We start from the raw sequence: 22952 nt of genomic DNA on the forward strand, positions 1-22952 counted from the left end.
TATAAACAAAAAAACTCTACGGCATAAAATGAGCTAGGTTGGCCTGTCTCTTAGAAGAATTTGAAGAATAAAATAATACATTAAATAGTATATAATAAGAAGCCAAACACATATATCAGGATATCCGTAATCTCTGATCTCTCTCTCTCTCTCAGACAGATATTATGATGACAAACTTAATGACGTAAACGACCCATTGCATTCCACGTCCTTTTTCAGGTTTATGGAGTTGTACGAAGCAGCAGAAATCCACACTTGGTCGCTGACTACGACCAATGAACCAATTAACGGGATTGTACCATTCGTAGATTTCAACTCGCTGGGATGGTTCCCGTCTGATTTGGTATGTGTGGATCTAACTCAAGTTCTAATCTACACTTGAACCATATTTTGGTACTCTCTCTGGTGGACTCTCATGGGCGAGATCTATAGAGTATAGAGCGTTATTAGATTTCAGTTACGTAAAACTTAGCTGAGTGTGATAAAACCAGAATAAAACCGGAACTTTCCTTTTGCATTGGGCTTACTTTTGCTTAAGCTCAGCATAATTTCAGCTATCAAATGACAAGAAAACGAAATCAAAGATTATGCTAAGCTTATAGTCAGCTAAGTTTTACGTAAGTAAGATCTCAGCAAAGTCTAAGTACGCTCTATAAAACGAAACGACAAAGAGAACGTCAAATTAAAAGAAAGGAGGACGATTTACCAACAGGATGGAGAAGGTTAGCTCGAGATAGAGATAAGTGGAAGAAACTGGGGGAGGCCTGTGTCGAAAGACAACCTGACAATAAAGTGGTTGCTGTACATTAAAATAATTTTATTTACTTTTACTTTTTAATTGATTTAAGAAAACATGTTTAACAAGTAGTATATAAGTAAAAATGCATGGTAAGTGAATAAAGGCTTATATTATGTTATTATTATTATTATATTATATACTCAGCTAAGTTTTACGTCAGTAAAGTCTGAACAAAGTATAAGTACGCTATATAGATCTGAGTATCAAGGCGACGCGAATGCATAATCATCTGTAAGACTGTAGAGCACGGAAATCATCTCGATTTAGAATTGATGACGTCACAGGTTACGATGACGTTACACTCTTGTCTGACCCCACACAGACTCTTCTGCTTATGTATGTTAGGAAGTATGGGTGTGCAGTCTATTACACCTTTTATATTTTTTTATGGAATGAGCCGAAGATTAATGGGACACCTGATAGTAAGTGATTACCACCACCAGAGAAGTCAAACGAGTGATGCAGCCGTTTTACTTAAATACCTTTGTTAGTGGTATCCATAGGGAGCGACAATAACATAACATATTACAACAACACTTGGTAAACGTCATGAAACTACATCAGTTCGTAAAGGGGCTATAACATGGTGAGAAAATTTGATAAGAAACTCCCAGCCCATATTTTAAATCAACAATAAAAAACCATGCATCCTAATCCCCTATATAATCTGACTATACTATCCTAAGCCTTCTTTGTCAAAGAAGCTGTTCAATTCAATATACGATGTATTTATTTACACACACAACCATTATGAATTTACTTCGGATAGTATTATTCAGATAATTCCTCTGGGTTTGAATCCAGTCAGCGGACACCACTTACTGTTTGTTACAATGATGCCTTGTCTATATACGAATAGTATAAGTGTATATATATATATATATATATATATATATATATATATATATATATATGTGAATAAACAAAATAGGCATACAAAAATACGCAACACCACAAAAGCAATAGATGGTTTAGCACAATCTCGGGCATTAAAATGGAAGTGGAGACTACACATAGGGAGACCTTGCAACAGATGGGAGGATGAAATTAAACACACAGCTGCAGTGGTCCAAACTGGATACAAATAGCGCAATCCAGAGAAAACTGGCTCAATTTGGAGGAGGCCTTTACCTGCAGAGGGGTTCTAGCAGAATTAAATGCATAAAAATTAATTCCTTTTTATGAAAACTACCATAATAATTAAATTAACTTTTTTCTTATTGATACTAATAAAACTAATCGACTTAGTAAATAGCATTTCTGTAAGAAATAAAAGGCTTTTTTATTTTATTTTATTTAAATAGTCGAACTTAAACCATGTCCGTATTTTAGGGTCGTTGGGTGGCACAGTACCTTGGACCGACTATCCGGAACTCTCGCTTCAACGATACCTTGATATTTGCAGTTGATGACCAAAGATATCTTCTACATGTTTACTTAAACGGGGTAAGACTATTAGATAGACTAACAATTTACTAGAGCACTAACAAACAAACCTTGCGAAAGAAATGAAAATCTCTTACGGAGACTTGACATCCCGTAAACAGTCAGCCACGTTTGCAATTACCTCCTTAGTATTTTGAATGTAATTATTTAAATTTAAATTCAAATTCAAATATTTTTATTCAAAATAGGATGTGAGATCACTTATTAAATGTCAAAAACTACCACCCATTCCAAAATGAATACCTCAGACCTGAGAAGAACGGGCGCAACAAACTCAGCGGGCTTTTTTTCATCGAAAAAATATTGTACAGTTAAACTTATTATTTAATAGCCTGAGGGCGGTCACTCCATTCCCAATCTGTGGTATCATTAAGAAAGTCATTTATGCTATATTAACCTTTACCACAGAAACGTTTTTTAACAATTCTTTTAAATAACGTAATACTTTTGTTTTGAAAATATACTGGGATCTTGTTGTAAAAGCATATACAATTAGCATATACAAGACACTTACTAACTCGACTTAGCCGAGTAGTAGGCATTATAAGTTTATGACTGTTCCTGGTGTTAACATTCGCCAAGTATTCTTTTTTTGTGCTCTTTTAATAATTTTACCATGAACATAACATGGGTATTCTATCCAATCCAAAGTTGTAACTGGAAAAATAGCGGTGGTGTTTTCATGAGCCCATTACGGTACCTACTAATTAATAGTTGCTTAGATTTATATCTATACATATAAATAAAATTGGAGTGTCTGTTTGTGATATTGAAATAACCTTTTTTTACTACAATATGTATATGAATATATATACGGTACATACACCAAAATAACATTTTTTACAATTTTTGTCTGTTTGCTCCGGCTAATCTCTGAAATGGCTGGACCGATTTTGACGCGACTTTTTTTGACAGGTTGCTGATGTAATAAAGAGTAACTTAGGCTACGTTTATTTTAGAAAAAATCTTTTAATTTTGGAAAAATAAAGTAATGTTGCAATGTCCAAGCAACGGTTTAATTCTAAAAATAATTTATATGGCAAAACAAAGTTTGCCGGGTCAGCTATCTAATATAAATTTTAACAAAAAAATGTCGCAATTTACATGGTCTATAGGTAAGTAGTATGGTTTTCTATTTGTTTTTTCCGATTATAGTTAAGAAATATTTTGAAATATTACAATTATTGTTACACGTAGATGGAGCGAGGTGACCCAAATGTGATGGATTACGTGGACGGTATCGCTGTTCACTACTACGGCAACTTCGCGCCGGCATTACTACTGGACGATGTGCACCGAAGATACAACAAAATGTTACTCGCCACTGAAGCCTGCGAGGGTAACCTACACTTGACATTACTGACATTAACATCTTATGTCCATCATGTATAGCCGAGTGGTTAGCGATCCTACCTACTAAGCTAGAGGTCCCGGGTTCGAATCCCGGTAGGTGCAAGCATTTATATGATGAATATGGATGTTTGTTTCCGAGTCATGGAGGTTTAAATATATTTATGTATGTTTAAGTAAGTATATTGTATTAAATATATCATTGTCTTGTAACCCATAACACAGGCTATAGATGCTTAACTTGGGGCAAGATAATTTGTGTAAAAAGTGTCAATATTATATTATTATCATACAATAAATATTATGATTAGAAAATTGTTCTCAAGAATACTAAGCCGCACTCTTAGATAATTATAACGTCTAGACAGTCTCAAAAGCTATAAAAGCGTTAAAAAAATAGCGTCGAACAGTTAGCCTCTATTTTAAAAAACAGTGATTACGTACCGCGAGTGTATGACGTAGCTGTCATACACAATAAAGTAATAAAACTGGCCTATTGTCAAGCGTAGCCTAACAGCAAGAGGATCTAAGTGTTTGAATGTAATAAACTATCTAAGGCGGCCTCTGTATTGTATGTAGCAGGGCGTATGTCTTCAGTCAGTCTACTTCACTTCTTATCAATAAAAACAAATCGTTGGTAGTTGTTCTTGGTAGATATCCAATTATATCTTGTAGCATGAGTTCTGATTCTTACTAACTGCCCTTGCAACCTCATCCCTCAAACCCCCAGTTCTATATTTATATAATAAAAAGGTTTGCCAGAAAGGTTTTATCTTATAAGTATTAGCCAAATTGATATTTTAACCTAGGTATAGGTACTAACTTTTGCACGCGATGATTGTACATACTTATAGTTACAATTGGACGTAATTCTAGAAAAACGTTCCAAACCACAATCATGTCGAAATTAAGAATACAAAACTGGTCACATGATTCATATTAATGGACTGACAAAAAATGGCAGCCCTGCTGTCACTTTTTAAATGAGATCATGGCTTAGTAGCCCAACCCACATGTATGTAACACACTAATATTTATTAAACTTTAAACACGAATTCCTTAAAATGTGATGTTTGTGGCTTGGAACGTTTCACAGGAACTACGTCCAATAATAGATACATGCGGTACTAAAAAAATAATGAATATCTTTTATCTTTAACGTAACATTTCATCCGTACCCAAAAGAATATATTTTTACTATATTATAATGCAGGTCCAATGCCCTGGGATATCGCACAAGTGAAAAAAGGTTCCTGGGAACGAGCCTATCGCTACACTAAAAATATTATGGAGGTAAAATTATAACTCAATATATATTGTGCTTGAGATTAGAAATTCGCATCCCAAATTTAGGGTTGGTAAGGGTTTTATTTTATGTAGGTTTTTCCCCCTTTCAATTGATACCTCTATCATCCCGCGAAGATTTGTTTTTTTTTTTTTACTTTGCGTATGAAGTTACAACGGAACAATTTTTCAAGTTTACAGAAAAAAAACATTGTGTGACGGTGAAACGGAAAGTTTTTCAATATTCAGTTATAACTGCCTTTCTTGGAACTAATAGAAGTTATAAAAATATTTATAAAATTTAGATAGTATTTAAAATATTTGTTTTCTTTTTTCGAAGTTATTGAACATTGCAATGAATATTTTTTTCATTACACTGTGATGATGAGAAGCTAATCAGAGGACCACGACTTTCATCTGGTACTAAGTCTGCCCTACCCCTAAGAGTGCACGCCTGCTGAAACTAGGCACGGGCCCGTTACCACAGCGCCGGAGATGTGCAAACCCTAATTAGTCCCAGTAACTTGTTGTTTTTATGATCATTATTCAAAGGCAATCAAAATGCAAAAGGCACACCCCTTTCAAAAGTTTGTTTATTGTCAAGAATCCTGAGTGGCACTGCACTGTAATGGGCCGGGTGTATCAATTACCATCAGCTGAATGTCCTGCTCGTCTTGTCCCTTATTTTCATAAAAAAAAATTAAGATAGAGAATAACCAAAATATAAGAACAATAATGATTTCAGGATTTGAATCATCACATGGTGGGTTGGATTGACTGGAACCTTTGTTTGGATGAAAAGGGAGGGCCAAACTGGGCATACAACTTTGTTGACGCTCCAATTCTAGTGTTTCCAGAAAACGATGAATTTATTAAACAGCCAATGTTCTATGCAATGGGACACTTCTCTAAATTTATACCAAGAGGATCACAACGAATTACAGTTTCCGCAAGGAGCATTGCTAGAATATCTAATGTTGCATTCATAACACCCCAGGGCAATATTGTTATGGTGCTGCATAACACGTAAGTTTAAACGTAAATCCTACTTAGATTAAACCACAGGCTCAGAACATTTATATTTCTAGACTCTAGATAGACTGCTGTGAAAGGTCGAAAAAAATTGAGTTTAGAGTTAAACTCTAGTTTGAGCAATGCAGACACACTAACACAGTGTCATATAAATCATTTCACACACCACAAATTAGGATATCACCACCCCCAATGTGTGACAGTCCTCCACAGCACACTTTTCAAGCTTTCTTCACACACTACAAAGCTACCATCCATACATGGGTACCTTCAAAAAAAGTTTAAAGCAACTCTCCTGTGAATCCTCTTGTGTTGCAAGATAATTTGGGCAGCAGTGATTACTTAAAACCAGGTGACCAGTACACTTGTTTGTCCTCCTTTTTCCATAAAAAAAAATTGTGAGTGTAAGATGTAGCTTGTCACACACACTAAAATTAATCCTGGCCTGTATCAGTTTTCTAACAGCAAGAGACTCTTATCTAGATGTATAAATTATCTAAGACCACAAGATTGCCTGGCAATAGGAATACCTCAGTCATAGAAGGACAGCTGAGACAATACTCACATTAGTGAGTAGTAATACCGGACCTCGAAATTTCGAAATATTGACAATTGTGAGGTCATTTGGAGGGCAAAGAATAAGCTTTAAAAAAACAAGTAAGCATGAATAGAATGAGACATAACATAACAGCACAGAACAGGTCTTATAATGTGATGTATTTATTGGTCTCAAATCTACCCCAGAAACATCCCCGTTTCTGCTCAAACTGTTCCCTTGATATATGCTCGTGGCTTTTAAGTGCTGCAAAAGAGCATGGGTAGCAATGATCACTTAACCAATTTAATAAAGAAAGTCAGAGTATTCATTTTCCCAATCAGAACACTAGTATAAATATAATGTTCTTTTTTAGACAAATAACAGATACCAATGTTATAATAAGGGTGACCAGCCAACGGACAATTGAACTTATAGTTGAAGCAGAGTCAATTAAAACTATTGAGATTAATCCCAACTAAGTGTAATGTAATAAAAACAAATAACTATTTATTAAATAAACATTTTCTAATATATATTTAGTTTTTCTTAACGAATTACCTCACACTATATTTACATCAATAATTTAGCACATGATGAGGTAGCAAATTAATATTTACTAAGAGAACTCAATTTGTCTAATGGCCACACTCTACAAACAACCCTACTACGAATCAATCCTTGTGGAACTGGGCCATACACCCGAGAATCTGAAGAATTACTTGAGTTGTCACCTTCCAGCCAAACATGACCTCTTGGAACAATTTGACTTCGTAGCAATTGTCCTCTCATTTTATCTCCAGGGAGGCCTGTTATCCTTTTACATATATTTTGGTTTGGATTTGATGGGCACTTTGCAATAATTATGTCCCCTCTTTGCAACCTCTGCAGTCTAGGAGTAATGTGTTCTGTAAATAATATATTGTTTGTCTGTAATGTGGGTTCCATGGAGGGACCGGAACACTGGAAAATAATCAAAAATTAGAATGCGGAATGCCGATTAAACACACACACATACAACAAACAAAAGAAAAGGCAAGACTAATACGATCTACATACCATTACAAAATCCCCGATATATTCGAATGCACAGTGAGTCACACATGCGTATTGTAATACATATCCAGCGAATCCGATGCTTTTTCCCATAAAATTTGCGAAGCTCATAATAAAAAACAATGTTTTGTATTTATATTTAATCAACCTCTCATGATTAGTAAAAATAATAAATATACTTTTAGAATCTATATGATATCTCCCACAGCATCGGAAAAAGTAGTGCCATTAAAAAGTCTTCATTAGGAAAAGTTATAATAAAAAAGGGTCATTCATTCGAAGTAATTAGAACTATCACCATTTTAAACTCAAAGAATATTTATTTTTATTCTAACTATGAACAAGGAGACCTCTCACCAACCATTGCCGAATAAGCATCATATTAGTCTGTGGTGTCAAATTTTTAATTACAGACACAGGTGACAGGTCACATGACACACTAGGACTACATGCCAGAAGCAGATGTCTGGTGCAGTCACAGTGACATTTGACGTGTTATATTTTACGTCAATTTCTGTCAATTGGCAGAATTGTTAAAAAGCTTGACTTTTAAGTATCTGTTAGTTGTCATACTCTTTTTATTCAATTTGTCCCATTAATAATATAATAAGGGCACTATAAATTATTATAGAAAAATTTAATACAGAACATTTATTTTCTCTTAAGGCTTTGCAAAGCAACAATGAAATAAGTGAAACGTACCGGCATCTCTAATTATCGGCCTGTCTTTGACATTTTGGTGATAGGCTGGGACGTCAGGTCGTTCGTAGTATCTGGTATCCTTGTATTTTGGGTATTGGTATGTTTACGGTAATGTATTGTAAGCGTATTGATAACTTGTGAAGGTAATGGTGGTAAAAATAATGTATTGTTTTCTTCAGTTTTATGTAATGCATATGGAGGTTTAAAACGGTCGATCGATATGTTTGCTTGTGACCTAGTAACTGAATGGTAAAATTATAAATTAATTACTGCTTGTGTTTTCATTGTATGGATTCTAATATAATACATGACTGCATGTATGTCAATCTTGATGAACAAATATGTCCAAATGTTGGAAGACAAATATTGGTATTAATTCCGCCAATATTTGTCTTCAAACAATTCGGCACAATTTTTTTTCGAGTCCGACTTTGTCTTAAATTTGAATTTGGTATAAACCTTTTTTCACAACACTTCATAAATATACCTTTAATATTCTCATATGACTCAACCTCTTTATGTATTGTATTTTCTAAAGTGACGGTTGAAAATAAAACCACCGTTTTTTGCTCTTCAGTTTATTTATAAACAAATATTTTAAGACTGAAATTATTAATATTTCAAAGAATGTTATGAGAACGATAATGACAACTCTGAACAGAATTGATTCTAGGTTTGACTTCGAACAATTAAAATATCAACACTTTGAAAACTGTAATGAAGAATGTAAAAGGAATGAATAGGTAATGCCTGTATGTAAAAAACAAAATCATAAAACCAACCGCCTGGAGGACACATCTCATGTTTTTTTTTCAACTCTGGGTTATGGCTCTATTTATAAGACGTCGTTATTTAATTTAAAATATTTGCCATTTTTTAAGAACTGGCGTGGAAAATAGCAGAATTTGGAGCCAGTGTCTTTCAAAACCTCCATTTTGATTCCAAGTCAAAAATAAACAAATGGCAAACAGTGTGGGAGCAGTCAGTTTTGTTTGGACTTCCACTTTTTTTTACAAGGATTTTTCTTTTCCCAGAATTTTGTGTCGTATATACACTTCTAGTTTCCAGTTTGGGACAGTGGTCTAGAGTATGTGTATTTAAAGTGTTTAATTGAGTGGGAGATCCACTATTATAAAAACAGAACACTTTTACTCTAACGACTATCAAGCGGCAAATAGTTTCTTTGAGTTCTTCTTCATTCAACAGTACTTGGCTAGTAGTGAAGTGCACTTTTTGAGAGGAATATGTGGAAGATGATTTATTAGAAAGTTACATGATATACATACAAAATCCTTAAAACTAGTTAATCAATTACAATTGTTACTTAAAAAATATTTACAAGTTCAGAAAATACACACCAATACTTAAGCTTACATTTTGACCAATAGTAAAACGTTTTATTCAATAAGAATTGAGAATAATATTATGTTTTCTATCTCGCTCTAAAACTAATTCTATCGCAGTATAGCAGCGCGGGCTTGTGTAAACTCGCGTCGAACCTCGATCATACGATGTCAATGAGCATTTAGCACCTACTCTGTCGCTCTTTGATTAAAATTGCATGAATAGTGATCGATGCCCCGACGCGTCAGTCGAGTACGCTCGGCCTTGCTGCGAGGTTGTGTTACGCGGAGCATATGACTGATCACGTGAGTAGGTATATCTGCGGTCGTTGGGAGAACGTGACGATGCTTGTACTTCGATGAGATGAGTACTGGTGATCAGTATGATTCTATGAGTTGATGTACAGCATTATGAAATGGTTCTTATCAGAGCTAATATTAAGTTATATAAAATAAAATTTTCTTTTCAGAACGAATCTTTCGGCATACGCTTATTACAGTTAATATGCACGATTAATATTTCTACGATCTATAATGCTACGAAGGTATTACGTTACAAGTTAGGTATTAGACATTTGTATTAATTGATATTATTGTTTGTAGGTACAGCTACACAGTGTTAAATTTAAAATAAGTAGTTTTTGTTTGGGTATTTCAATATACCTACATATATTAACTTTTAAAGTTTTAATAAAATATTACCACATTTTATACATTTAGCAAATAACCTCAGCAGCACAAGTTCACAATACTTAATATTTGAATTATTGTAACCAAAGTAGAATATTATTTTTGTTTAGCATCCGTGAAAAATGCTTTTTAATCTGTGATCCGTCACTAGAGTCACCTAAAATAAAGTTTCGTTCTCTTTGATTTTGAAATTTCGAGGTTATATAATTCTCTTTGTTCATTATTATCAAATTCAATGACCAATGCTGACGAACAGAGTGCTAAAGTATTTTTAGTGAATTCCTAATATAAAATTGCTACATACGTCTAAGTATTAACGAGTAACTGTACTCGTCATACATATTTATTTTAGTGCTATGGTGATAAATTACAGTTATTTTTATTAAATATTTTGTTGTTATCACTTTACGTTAATTGTTAAATCAATGTATTTATAAAATTTATTTTCGAATTAATCCAAATAGGGTTTAGTGCTTGTTTTTAAATAATTGTTATGGTATCGGAAGTACTTATTGTTTTTCTATGATAAAAATCGATATTGAATGTAACTTTGACAAGAGTGATCAGTGAACTGCATGCACATAGCCTGCTGTTTATTCAACTGATAAGCGAGCTCAATGGGAACAAGTTGAAATTATTGTTCTAAATCCTGCTTAAATCATACGTAAGTAATCAATCGTACTACAATTATTAACAAACATTTTTTAGAAAAGAAATCATTTGACATAAGTAAACTTTGAGTAAGTTTGGAAACTAAATGTTTACAACCTGCAAATTATTATTAAATTTTTAGTTTTCACACATTATAAAAGCCAGCTCTAGGTTAAACTTACCATATACTAACAATTATTGTGATATTAAAGGTGGGTCATTATTGCCCAGTTCTTTAAAGGACAGCTTTTTTGAATAAAATTCTTTATAGTAAAGTTTAACTATTAAAATTATTTTATAAAAATTAGTAATCGTTGTATGCTTCCTCCAAATAAGTTTATAAAATGTATTTCACCCAGAATAATAAACAGATACCTTCTACTATGAACTTTGTCTGCTTAATATAATATTCTTTTCTCTTGTCAACAGATAAAATGGCAAAATGTGGTGGGAAAAAATGCAGACTACTGTCAATGTTATGGCTGACAGGCAGTTTCTTTATAGTGGAACTTGTAGTTGGTTATGTCACCAACTCTATGGCTCTGGTGGCAGATTCATTCCATATGCTGAGTGATGTAGCAGCATTGGTTATTGCATTTTTATCAGTTAAGGTAATTATTTTAATATTAATATACATAGGGCCAGCATTGGACCTTGAATTGTGTCATAAAATTTGCAACAGTAGGCCAAAATACTTTTTGTGAAATGTGTAGATTGTACATAGCCTATTATAGTATCAATTAGCTTTTGTTGTAGACCTTTATATTAGTTTCATCAGTAGATGTAACCAAATTATGCAGTAGCATAAGGTTTGTGGAAGGCTTTATACACAACTATTTGGCAATCACAATACAAGTACTATAGTATTTTCTAGTGTTACACATTTAAATAAAACACTTTAAACGATTAAAACGTGTGTAATTGTAACGGTTTTGCATTAGATGTTTGCATAAGAGTTACATTTTTATTTTAGTTAATATCTAATGTAAAACTGTTAAAATTACACATCTTTTAATCCTTTAAAAGTGTTTTATTTAAACAAGTACTACATATCGGATGAAAATGTACAATATACACGTCTTTTGAATTTTTTTACATTGAGGATGAGACGATCAGGATGTTCAGCTGATGGTAATTAATACACTCTGCTCATTACAATGCAGTGCCGCTCAGGGATCTTGAAAAATCCAAAAATTCTGTGTGGCATTACAATTGTGCTTGTTGCCTTGAGACTAATATGTTAAGTCTCATTTAACCAGTAATTTCACAAGCTATGGCACCCTTCAGACTGAAACCCAATAATGCTTACACATTACTGCTTCATGGCAGTAAAAGGTGCCGTTGTGGTACCCATAATCTAGCCACTATCCTATGCTAAGGCCTACCACTGGTAAAAAGTGGTACTGGTCCCCTAGTTATGGTGAAAGGTGTAGATTGTACACAGTTAGCTTTAGTTGCAGACTTTTATATTAGTTTCACTCACTGCATAAGGTTTGTGGGAGGGGTTTATACACATCTATTTGGCAAACAGAGTACAAGTACTATGCAGAATGATGAAAATTTGTTTTAAATTTCAAAAGAAGTGTATTAAGTTTGTGTGGTTACTATAGCATTTATGGTGTTCTAAGTTCCACATCATGCCAAAGGAATGTTGCCCCCCCTGTTTGGGGCACAGGGTTTCCTAGTGAGCCATCCAGAGGAATTTAATACATTCAAGGATTTGAGATATTCTTACATATTAATTTATCCTAATACATTTTATTACATGTTATATGGTAGTTGAAATGATTTGTAAAGTGATTAAGCTGTAAATATTGATTTAAAAGAGTGGCAATGAGTTTCTTGCAACTTCTTCTCATCAAAGCTCAACCTTTTGCAAAGTGGTGGTAAATGTAAAAAGAAAAGAAAACTTGAGATTCATATGTGTCATTTCCTTGACCTACATGAATAAAGTGATTTTGATTTGATTTGATTTATCTCTTGGGTTGGGTTAGTAAAACACCAGTAAGAACCTGTATGATGTATGACACTATAAGTATGAAGGCACAAAGTTATGTATTACTTTGCACACACTAATATATTATGTAGTGCTTTGAAATTATCTTAGTAAGATTATAGTTTTTTTATTTTACCTATTTATCATTTTATTTATTAAGAACAATTAAGAAATCCTGTTAAGTTATTTGTGGCACATAGAACATAATGTACTATCTAATCTGATCTGTTATCTATATACTTACTACTCAATATAATTGACAACATGATATAATGCATCACATTGTTTTGGTTTCAAAGTGTTTAGTTTCTATTATTCTTCATAGATAATTCCTTAATAAATAGTTAAAAAAAAAACTAAAATGCACACTTTATATAAAATTCAACTAAAAAATAGAAAATAAATTTAAATTGAAAATAGTGTGACAAAATATATTTTATTGTAAAAAAAAAGCGTGGGGTGTAGAAGAATTATAATTTTAATAATATCTTAAAAAGCACCCCACGCTTTTTTTTTACAATAAAATTTTTTTTTTACACTATTTTCAATTTAAATTTAATTTTTAGTTTAATTTTATATAAAGCGTGCTTATTAGTTTTTTTTAACTATTATTTATTTTAAATTTTTTAGTCAAATTAGTGTAATGTCATCGGTCCTCGATAAATCTACAAAGTTTGAACGAAATCTAGCCGTTTAAAGTGGGTCAAAATCGCGCCCAAAGAAGTCGATTACAAATATACAAACATACAGGTGAAGCTAATATAAAGCGTATAAAAAGGATGACTATTGTCTTTCAGTACTCAGTTCTCACAAAAAAATATATTTAGGAAGTGCTCAAGAGGTGAACTGCAAATTCAGATGCATTTTGCCTATTAAGTCATTATAGTCAAATTAATTTCAATGAAAATGAGTACAGCATATACAGAGTAAATGCAATATTAAGAAAACTTTCAATGAAGCCTGCTTATAAATCCACCTATGTGGAGATTTTAGAATTCAGAATTTTGTAATATAACTAGATGGTGAATTTATCAAATTAAATCTGTTTACATATAAGATATATGCAATATGTTACTGTGATGTAATTTGTCTTGGTGCCCATTGATTGATATGAAGTATATTTGTATAATGATCTGTGAGACCTAGGAATACATTCCATAATCATGTTGGGGGTGTACAGAACTGGCCAAGTCGAAAGAATAAGAGAGAATGTATTAAAAAGTTTGATTTAAGTGAAAGATGACAGAGTGAGTAAGAACCTTAAACTTACAATATATGAGCTAATATACTATCGATAAAAAAGTGTGCAACATACAAGAACATCTTTTTTTTAATGATAAATATGGGACGAGACGAGCAGGACGTTCAGCTGATTGTAATTGATACGCCCTACCCATTACAATGCGGTGCAACTCAGGATTCTTGAAAAGCCCAAAAGTTAAGAGTGGCACTACAATTGCGCTCGGCACCTTGAGACGTAAGATGCTAAGTCTCATTTGCCCAGTAATTTCACTAGCTATGGTGCCCTTCAGACCGAAACACAGCAATGCTTTACGGTAGATTTGGCGCCGTTGTGGTACCCATAATCTAGCCGGCATCCTGTGCAAAGCAGTATGGGTACATCTCTAATGGAAGTACAGCTAGATAGAAAAGGAAAGCGGAGCTATTGTTACTATGACCGATTTTGGCTATCTATTCGTAAACAGACAGCCACACTTAGTATTAGGTCCTTAGTATTTTGAACATTTAGGCACTAGCTATCATTCAAATTGACAAATTAAAATTGGTCACACAGTGTCGGGCTGCCAGATAGTCTTACCGTAGTATATTCTTAGTCTATGGTAAGAACTGTAGAAACTGGTATGAATATATTTGTCTCATTTGTAATATTTATCGGATATAATAATTATGCACTTGCAGACACCCAAAATATGACCGAATAAATTAATAATAAAAAAGTGTTCTAACATATGAATCGAATTTTAGCCACAATTTTAGTCTGTTTCATTATTTCGCTGAGCCTTAAAGGTCCTGTTAAATTCGTCTTACCGTTTTGCAGATTCGTCAGAACTAAATATATAGACATTATAAAATAGTATTCTTGTAGCAAATCCGTGTTAGCACTACGAAAAAAAGCTTTTATTTTGAGAATACACACAATTCCTATAAATATAATTCCTAGTACTTAGATTAAGTATTGGTTTCCGCTGCGCTCCAACTAGATACTCCAGGCGTAGTCTCAAAGTGCGGCCACTAATACTACACCCAAGTGGGCGTAGTCGAGCCAGTCTCGAACAATGTGTGACGTTCACGTGCCACATGTTCTGTTAAACTTTGCTAATAATTGAAACTAAAATGCCGGGTTGCGTAGTAAAACTTTGTATAAATAACACTACAATAAATAAGATAGACACTGGGATCACATATCATCAGTAATTATTTTGTATTTTATTAATTTCAATGTAAAATAATACGAAGCGTATGTTTCAAAATTTGAAAGATGCCATTGAGTGTCAAGATGCCAAGCGCACAAGCATCTAATAGTTGCCGTTATAAAAAAGCGGTAGTGCGGTATCTAGTTGGAGCGCAACGGAGATCAATTCTTAATCTAAGTCCTAGTACTTATATTCACAGATGACTAATAACGGTATATTCCATCTGTGACGTCACTAGTTATTTACAAGAATAAAATATATTCAAGGTTTTTACAACATACCTTAGAAATACCACGAAATGCGTCTCACACCGATGACTCACGGTACATTTTGTACTCAGAAATCGACATGTGAATGTGCTGTTGTCTCTGTCTGACGGTCATTTTGTCTAGGATTGTATGGGATAACGACCCCGTTAATCGATCGGTATAAATCTCGATGTATTCTTGTATGTTATTCAAATTCAAATATTCATTCAAAATACGATATATAATCACTTATTGAAAGTCAAAAACTAACGCCCATTCCAAAAGGTATACCTGAGAAGAACGGGCGCAACAAACTTCTTTATTTTGGCTTTTTTTTTTGTTTTATAAAAATAATGTCCAATGTAAAATGGTACAATAAAATTTATTATTGTGTAGTGGGCGGTCGCTCTATTCCCAATCAGGTATCATTAAGAAAATCCTTTATGTTATAGTAACCTTTACCACACAAACGCTTTTTAACAATTCTTTGGAATTTCGTAATACATTTTGTTTTGAAAATTATCTGTAATTTTTTTGTAAAAGCATATATATACATCGCCCCACAAAAGACTAACTCGACTTAGCCGAGTAGCAGGCATTATAAGTTTATGTCTGTTCCTGGTGTTAACATTATGGTTATGACAGTTTCCAGCAAATTCACTTATGTGCATATTTATTACAATTTACATACAATATACATTACATTATCAAGAATATATTGAGAGCCACCTTCGCACGACACGCCACAAGTTAGAATATCATCCCCACCATCTGGATGTGTGGCGGTCCTCCACAGTGCGGTTTTCAAGGAGCTTTCTTCCTCGTACTACAAAGCTATGGAATGAGCTTCCTTGTGCGGTGTTTCCGGTACGATACGACATGGGTACCTTCAAAAAAAGCCCGTACACCTTCCTTAAAGGCCGGCAACGCTCTTGTGATTCCTCTGGTGTTGCAAGAGAATGTGGGCGGCGGTGATCACTTTACACCAGGTGAACCGTACGCTCGTTTGTCCTGCTATTCCATAAAAAAAAGGCAATAGCCAAGATGTTAATTTCTTTAAATTTTGCTCTCAAAGATTCTTTAGGACCTAGGTTATAAATAGTGCGAATCTTCTGCAGCACAAATATTGTATTAATATCGGCATCGCTGCCCCATAACAATATACCATAAGACATAATACTATGGAAATAACTAAAGTAAACTTGTTTCGCCGTATCTATGTTAGTTAATTATATAATATTGTGTATTGTATAGGATAACGACCCCGTTAATCGATCGGTATGAATCTTTCCATCAACCCTCGGATCGCGGTATTGATCGCTGCTTTTAATGAATGTTTTTTTTTTAATTTTGGTGTCATTTGTTATTCAAGTAAGCATTTATTGGCTATGTTTTAAATATTTAGTACAAAACTGCGGGGCAACAAACGACCATCAATAATGATAAAGCCGTGATTACGAGTTACATGTACCTATCGTCTTTTGTAATACGTTAATGTAATCTATCATATATATATAAATGAATTGCTGTTCGTTAGTCTCGCTAAAACTCGAGAACGGCTGGACCGATTTGGCAAATTTTGGTCTTGAATTATTTGTGGAAGTCCAGAGAAGGTTTAAAAGGTGAATGAATAGGAAAATGCTGCTAAATTAAATAAAAACAACAAATTTGTTTTTCCTTTGATGTGTCCATACATAATTTCTATGAGAGAATTTATTGACGCACGGTTTGACAGTTCTGCTGTGAAACAATTTCATTACGACAGCAGGGTGCATATTTTACGAAGTAATTTTTGATGTTATGATATATTTATTGACAAATTCATATAAAAACATTATTTTATTTATTATATACAGAACAACATCTGTCGGGTCAGCTAGTTTAAAATAAAATTCCCTGCCACTCCCTTTGGCGTTGCGTAGAGATATTATCAAATCACTTCATTCATGTAGATCACGGAAATGACACTTATGAATGTCAAACGTAAATTTTGTCCTCATTGAATCTACCGCTACTTCGTAAAGGGTTGAGCTAATGAGAAGAAGTAGCAAGAAACTCATTGCCACCCTATTCAATCAAAACTTGCATTTTCATCGTATTACAAATCATTTCAGTTACAATATTATATGTAAAGTGATGTATCAAAATATACTCAAACGTCAAATAGTCAATGCCTTACACGCGTAAGTCAAAAAAGTAAATGTAAATTAATACAAAAGTTATTGAGTACAGTAGCTGCATCATTCACACACACCGTAAATAAATAAAGGTATTCTGTGAGAATTTTTTAAGCGATTAGAAAATTTTATCATTACCTATTTGACTTTATCGAGGTTTACAGAAGAAAATTTGAAATCCTACTTTTACAGATCGCTACATTAACATACCGATATTTTAAAATTACCAAGAAAAAACTGCTTCATTAGTTAACATTACTGAACACAGTTATGAAAAATAATATAAACAAAAAATTTCAAAAAATTAACTCACTAAAATAGCAATCATTGACAAATTTTAATAAAATACTCAATGAATATTATAGACTTTATAGTGTGACAACATCATAATACCTATATACAAAAGCCTCCCCAAAGATCTCCACGATGATCGGTCCTGTACTGCCCTCATACAACCTTGACCTGATCAGCCATCCGGTACATCTTGTGGGGGGGCCTACGTCTTCCGTACGTGGTCGCTGTTCGAGGACTTAAGTACTGCAACGGCCATCTGTCTGTCGTGCTACCAGCTGCCACTTCAGTTTCGTAACCATCTGGGCTGACTTTGGTACCTCTAGTGATCTCCTAATTCGATCTCGCAGGGAAACTTCATGCAATGTAAAATATTTATTCAGATTGTCGTCCAATAACTCGATCATACGAAATACAAAGTTTACAATAAACCTCTAAACTGCATATGAAGTCCTGGTACATGTTGCTAGGATGAGACATGATTTCAAGCGCTATGAAAGACATTACTATCACCTCTACCATACTTAAGGGTTCGGACAGTGACAGATGACATACACGACTATGGAGAAAAGTGTGCTTACATTGTCTTTAAGCACACTTTTACCGTTCCGCTACCAGACTGCGAATGATATGTCCTTACATTAATATGTGTATAGAACGTTATTGGCATGAGTCATTAATTTGAGCAATCACCATACTTTTCCTCCCAATAACAGTCGAAATAGAAATAAGGGATTGCTTGTTACTTATTCTAGTAGGCTTCATAAAATACATAATAGCTTTAAGGGTCAATGTATACACTTTTATAATAATATCCCGGCAACTGTTTAGGCATTATCTATAAAAAAAATGAAATGTTTTATTAAAAAATAGCTCTATCGTAAATCCAACTACTCCACAGCTGAATATATAAGTGATCGGACGGCCTGGGACTAGATTATGATTATTTTATAGCAATAGCAATTACAGTACTATTGTATTGTATATTTTATTGAATAACGAATGCTGGGAGAGTTTCTTGCGCCGCTTCTTCTCTCTCAGAGCGTCATTTGTTTTCGAAGCGGTAGTAGTAACTAGTATATTAAAAATGACATCATAAAGAATTCTAAAGGAATCAATTTTGAGAAAATAAATGCCTTTTATGCCTGTCTATCGCTGTACAGTTTTACAATATCCCAATCTATCTATTAAACTAACTTTATCTACATGCTGGTTATATACAAATAAACTAAGTATTAATGAAAGAATTATTTACATTTTGTATACTGCAATTATTAAAATTCACTTGAATATGCAGCGTTTAAAATATCCGGCGGCGTACTGCAAAAACTAGAATCGCTAATTTTTTCAAGAAAAATGGCGGGGATTCGAATAACCTACTTTTTTTTTACGGCGCGCGAATTTCTGGTAGTATGGAACGCGCGTCAACAAAATATTCATTTTTTGAAATTCATACAGATACCACGCATCGAGCATTATGAATGTGGCTGTATGTTAAAGGCGCATGAAGGAATCGAAAAAAAAAACAAAGGATTATTGTTATGAAATTCAGTACTACATTACAACACTTGCTTGGATGATGTAATGGCTATTACGACATTGGGTGTTTTAATGTTATCCAAATGAATTGAGTTTTCTTTAGTGTTAATTCCGCCAATATTTGTTTCATTTCAGTCTCGTGCCAGATTTTGGCGAGACAACACGTCCTGACGATGCCTCCTGTAGAGGCGAAACACGTGTCGATTGTTTAAAGACAAATATTGGCAGAATAAACACTAAAGAAAACTCAAATCATTTGGATAATTATGTATTTCCGCTAAGTAACGCCTACTTCAATAAAAAAAAATGTTTTAATGTTGGCAATAAACTGTTTCATAATCTTTAATAGAGGATTTAAAGCATGGGTGTAGATCATAGGTTCTCAACGTGTTGCGTGGCGTTTGAGACTTTCGGGGGGGCAGTAGAAGACCCAGAGAAAATTAGGGGCATTGAGATGGCGCAGATGGGGCGTGGGTAAATTAAAAAATATAGTCTAAAAAGGCAAAAAAATACACGAAAATATTCTAGACAAAAACATATTCTCAAAGTGGGCGGTGAGCAAAATAAGGTTAAGAACCTATGGTGTAGATAAATAACTATTACACAACCAAACATGTTCTTCTGACACACCTCATTCGCTACATTAACATAGTGACGCTAAGACTTATCAGACGTGTCTACTTATGGAAACATTCTGGTTGTGTGTCAACTCCGCTTCGTTCACTCGGTTTCCCACTTTCACTCTCCTTTCAATGCCCTTCATACTATCGCACTATCATCACTATCTAACACTAATAACACGCTTTTTATTAGTTTCATCTGTATGTAATGTATGTTTGTTTGAAACCGCCTTATTTAGGCGTGATTTCAACCCACTTTAAACGGCTAGATTTCGTTCAAACTTCGTAGGTTTATCGAGGACCGTTGACAATTATTCCATTTTTCAATTTGCAAAATAAGATTTTTAAAAACCATTTGATTTTTTTATTAAAATACCATTATCTTTCACCGATTTATCTAGTATTAGGAAGTTTTCGAATACCAAAGAGAATTTTTGATTCAACATTGCAAATAATAGTTTAAAAATAAACACGCTTTTATAAATAAACCAAGCTAAAATGCAGGAAATTTCGGATTTTTATTAATTGTGTGTTTTTTAGTTTTTTAACTACTATTTATTATTTACATAAACCAGAATTAATGCTCTTCGAGCTCAAAACTTTGATAAAATTTAAATAACATCCTTATATATTTTTTTTAATCATTTACATTCATCCATACACACATTAATACATACAGACTTACGGACACCATCACGGGAATAGTCACGGAAGCTTGCAAGAACCTCAAAACGTCGAGATCTGATGAGAACTCGATTCTCGAAAAACGGGGTAAAACCAATAACTTCCCGATTTTTAGAAATCTTCAAGCGGGAAGTTAAAAATACTTCACTTGTTCCACTGTCTCATAATTAATGATATATCTAATACATATTATATTACAAGCTAATATTTACATAGGTAACTGGATTTTAATACCTTATAACTGGATAGAACTAGGATATTTTATAACTGGTGTAAAAATGAAAAACCTAAGCTAGACTCAATCATAAAATGAAACTGAGAAAAAAAATTTTTCTTATTACCGGTACCCTTGCGGCTATTTGCATACAAACTTTGAAAGATAATTTATACGTTTAGACAGAAACTCTTGTTGTTAGATAACCGATAAAAACAGGCCAGGAATATTAGTTTCGTGTGTGTGACAAGCTACGTCTTACACTCGCGATTTGTATGACAGTTTGTGTTATAACGTATCTCTAGTTACGGATACATTGCTATCACCGTTTAATGACAAGATCTTATCTATCCATAGTTATGTCCAATAAAGGTGTAGTCCAATGCTTTATGTCGATAGGTTATTGAAATGTAAGTAAGCGTAAAAGGATAGATTTGTCTATCTCTAATAAGTTAAACGAAGGATAGATAGGTTATTGAAAACGGCCGTTAGTCTATCTAGACGTATTTAAATGATCTAAGTTTAAAAGTATAATTCGCGATTTCACCAACAGATGTCGCCAAAGAAATGGTCAAAGAATACCTTTGGGTGGGCGCGCGCTGAAGTATTAGGTGCGCTCGTGAACGCCGTGTTCCTCGTGGCCCTGTGCTTCAGCATCACGGTGGAGGCGGTGCAAAGGTTCATCAACATCGAGGATATCCACAGTCCGCAGCTGTTGGCGGCCGTCGGGACACTGGGCCTCATACTGAACGTTGTTGGACTGTTCCTATTTCATGGTAAGTTATCATAACGCCATAATTTCCTCGCATCAATATGTACTTTTTTTACAGGACGCTCAGCTGATGGTAATTGATACGCCCTGCCCATTACAATGCAGTGCCGCTCAAGATTCTTGAAAAACCCAATAGTTCTGAGCGGTACTACAATTGCGCTCGTCACCTTGAGACATACGATGTTAAGTCGTTTGATAGTTATTTTATTCGCCAAAACAATGTATTATTTTCTTATTAACATGGATATTATCGTGGCATCAGGCTGTCTGTCTGTCCATTACGAGTGTTTTAGAGACAACTTGACGTGATCAGATAACTGGATTGAGAGTATACACATTTAAAACTCGGGGGTAAAAGTCGTCACCTTGAGACATAATATGTAAAGTCTCATTTGCCCAGTAATTAGACTGGCTATGACGCCCTTCAGACCGAAACACAATAATGCTTACACATTACTGCTTCAAGGCAGAAAAAGGCGCCGTTGTGGTACCCATAATCTAGCCGGCATCTCGTGCAAAGAAGCCTCCCTCTAGTAAGTGCCCTAAGTTGCCTCTTACGAAATCCTTGGGTCTGAGACTGACCTATTTAATTTTTTTTTTAATTTAAATTTAATAAAAAAGAGATTACCTAATGATTAATTAACACCGTCCATGATCACCAACACCAACTGAGCTTAAGCTAAGACAGCCCATGGGTTTTATCATATTCAGCTAGGTTTTACATTAGTAGAGTCTAAGTCCGCTCTCACGGACGAGTAAAAAAAGAAGGACTCCGTGTCACCTTACATAACAGTGAAGCACCAAACAAGCCGGTAAACGTATAAATACATAGGCCGCCATTATGAGATTTGCCGTCGTCTGTGACAGATCAGTTTGCGTCGCAATAAAATATTTTAAAAATACCGTCGTGCGTTGTAAAAAATTGTAAAAATAATAGTATAAAAGTATTTATGGCCATATATGATTATTTAAGGGAGAAAAAATTGTGCAACTGGTATACCCTGTAACCGAACACACACTAGCATAAAGGTGCTTCACTTGTTAATAACACGGCGCGGAGTGCTTCTTTTTATAATCGTCCGTGGTCC

General features: G+C 34.0%; 3 protein-coding genes across 5 annotated transcripts in view; 2 read left to right on the forward strand and 1 right to left on the reverse strand.

The window, feature by feature from the left end:
• Nucleotides 1–205: 205 nt before the first annotated feature.
• Nucleotides 206–6982, forward strand: LOC126970591 (lysosomal acid glucosylceramidase-like). Its single transcript, XM_050816589.1, has 6 exons — nt 206–343; nt 2132–2245; nt 3443–3584; nt 4809–4888; nt 5625–5905; nt 6823–6982. Exons 1-6 carry the CDS (start codon nt 224–226, stop codon nt 6926–6928), a joined length of 843 nt encoding a protein of 280 aa, XP_050672546.1. The 5' UTR covers nt 206–223; the 3' UTR covers nt 6929–6982.
• On the reverse strand, nt 6915–7870 carry LOC126970592 (mitochondrial inner membrane protease subunit 1). Its single transcript, XM_050816590.1, has 2 exons — nt 7506–7870; nt 6915–7409 (listed from the first exon to the last, which is right to left on the reverse strand). Exons 1-2 carry the CDS (start codon nt 7611–7613, stop codon nt 7056–7058), a joined length of 462 nt encoding a protein of 153 aa, XP_050672547.1. The 5' UTR covers nt 7614–7870; the 3' UTR covers nt 6915–7055.
• Nucleotides 7871–10478: 2608 nt separating this feature from the next.
• The window catches only part of LOC126970589 (zinc transporter 1), a 66562-nt gene continuing 54088 nt past the window's right edge, over nt 10479–22952 (forward strand). For all 3 annotated transcript variants that reach the window (XM_050816582.1, XM_050816583.1, XM_050816584.1), the window contains exons 1-3: nt 10479–10901; nt 11318–11499; nt 21646–21868. In XM_050816582.1, the coding sequence (XP_050672539.1) occupies nt 11323–11499; nt 21646–21868 (400 nt within the window). In that variant the 5' untranslated portion in view covers nt 10479–10901; nt 11318–11322. The remainder of the gene's footprint in view (nt 10902–11317; nt 11500–21645; nt 21869–22952) is intronic.

This window comes from Leptidea sinapis, chromosome 21 (genome assembly GCF_905404315.1).
Source record: "Leptidea sinapis chromosome 21, ilLepSina1.1, whole genome shotgun sequence".
In the NCBI taxonomy this organism is placed as follows: domain Eukaryota; kingdom Metazoa; phylum Arthropoda; class Insecta; order Lepidoptera; family Pieridae; genus Leptidea; species Leptidea sinapis.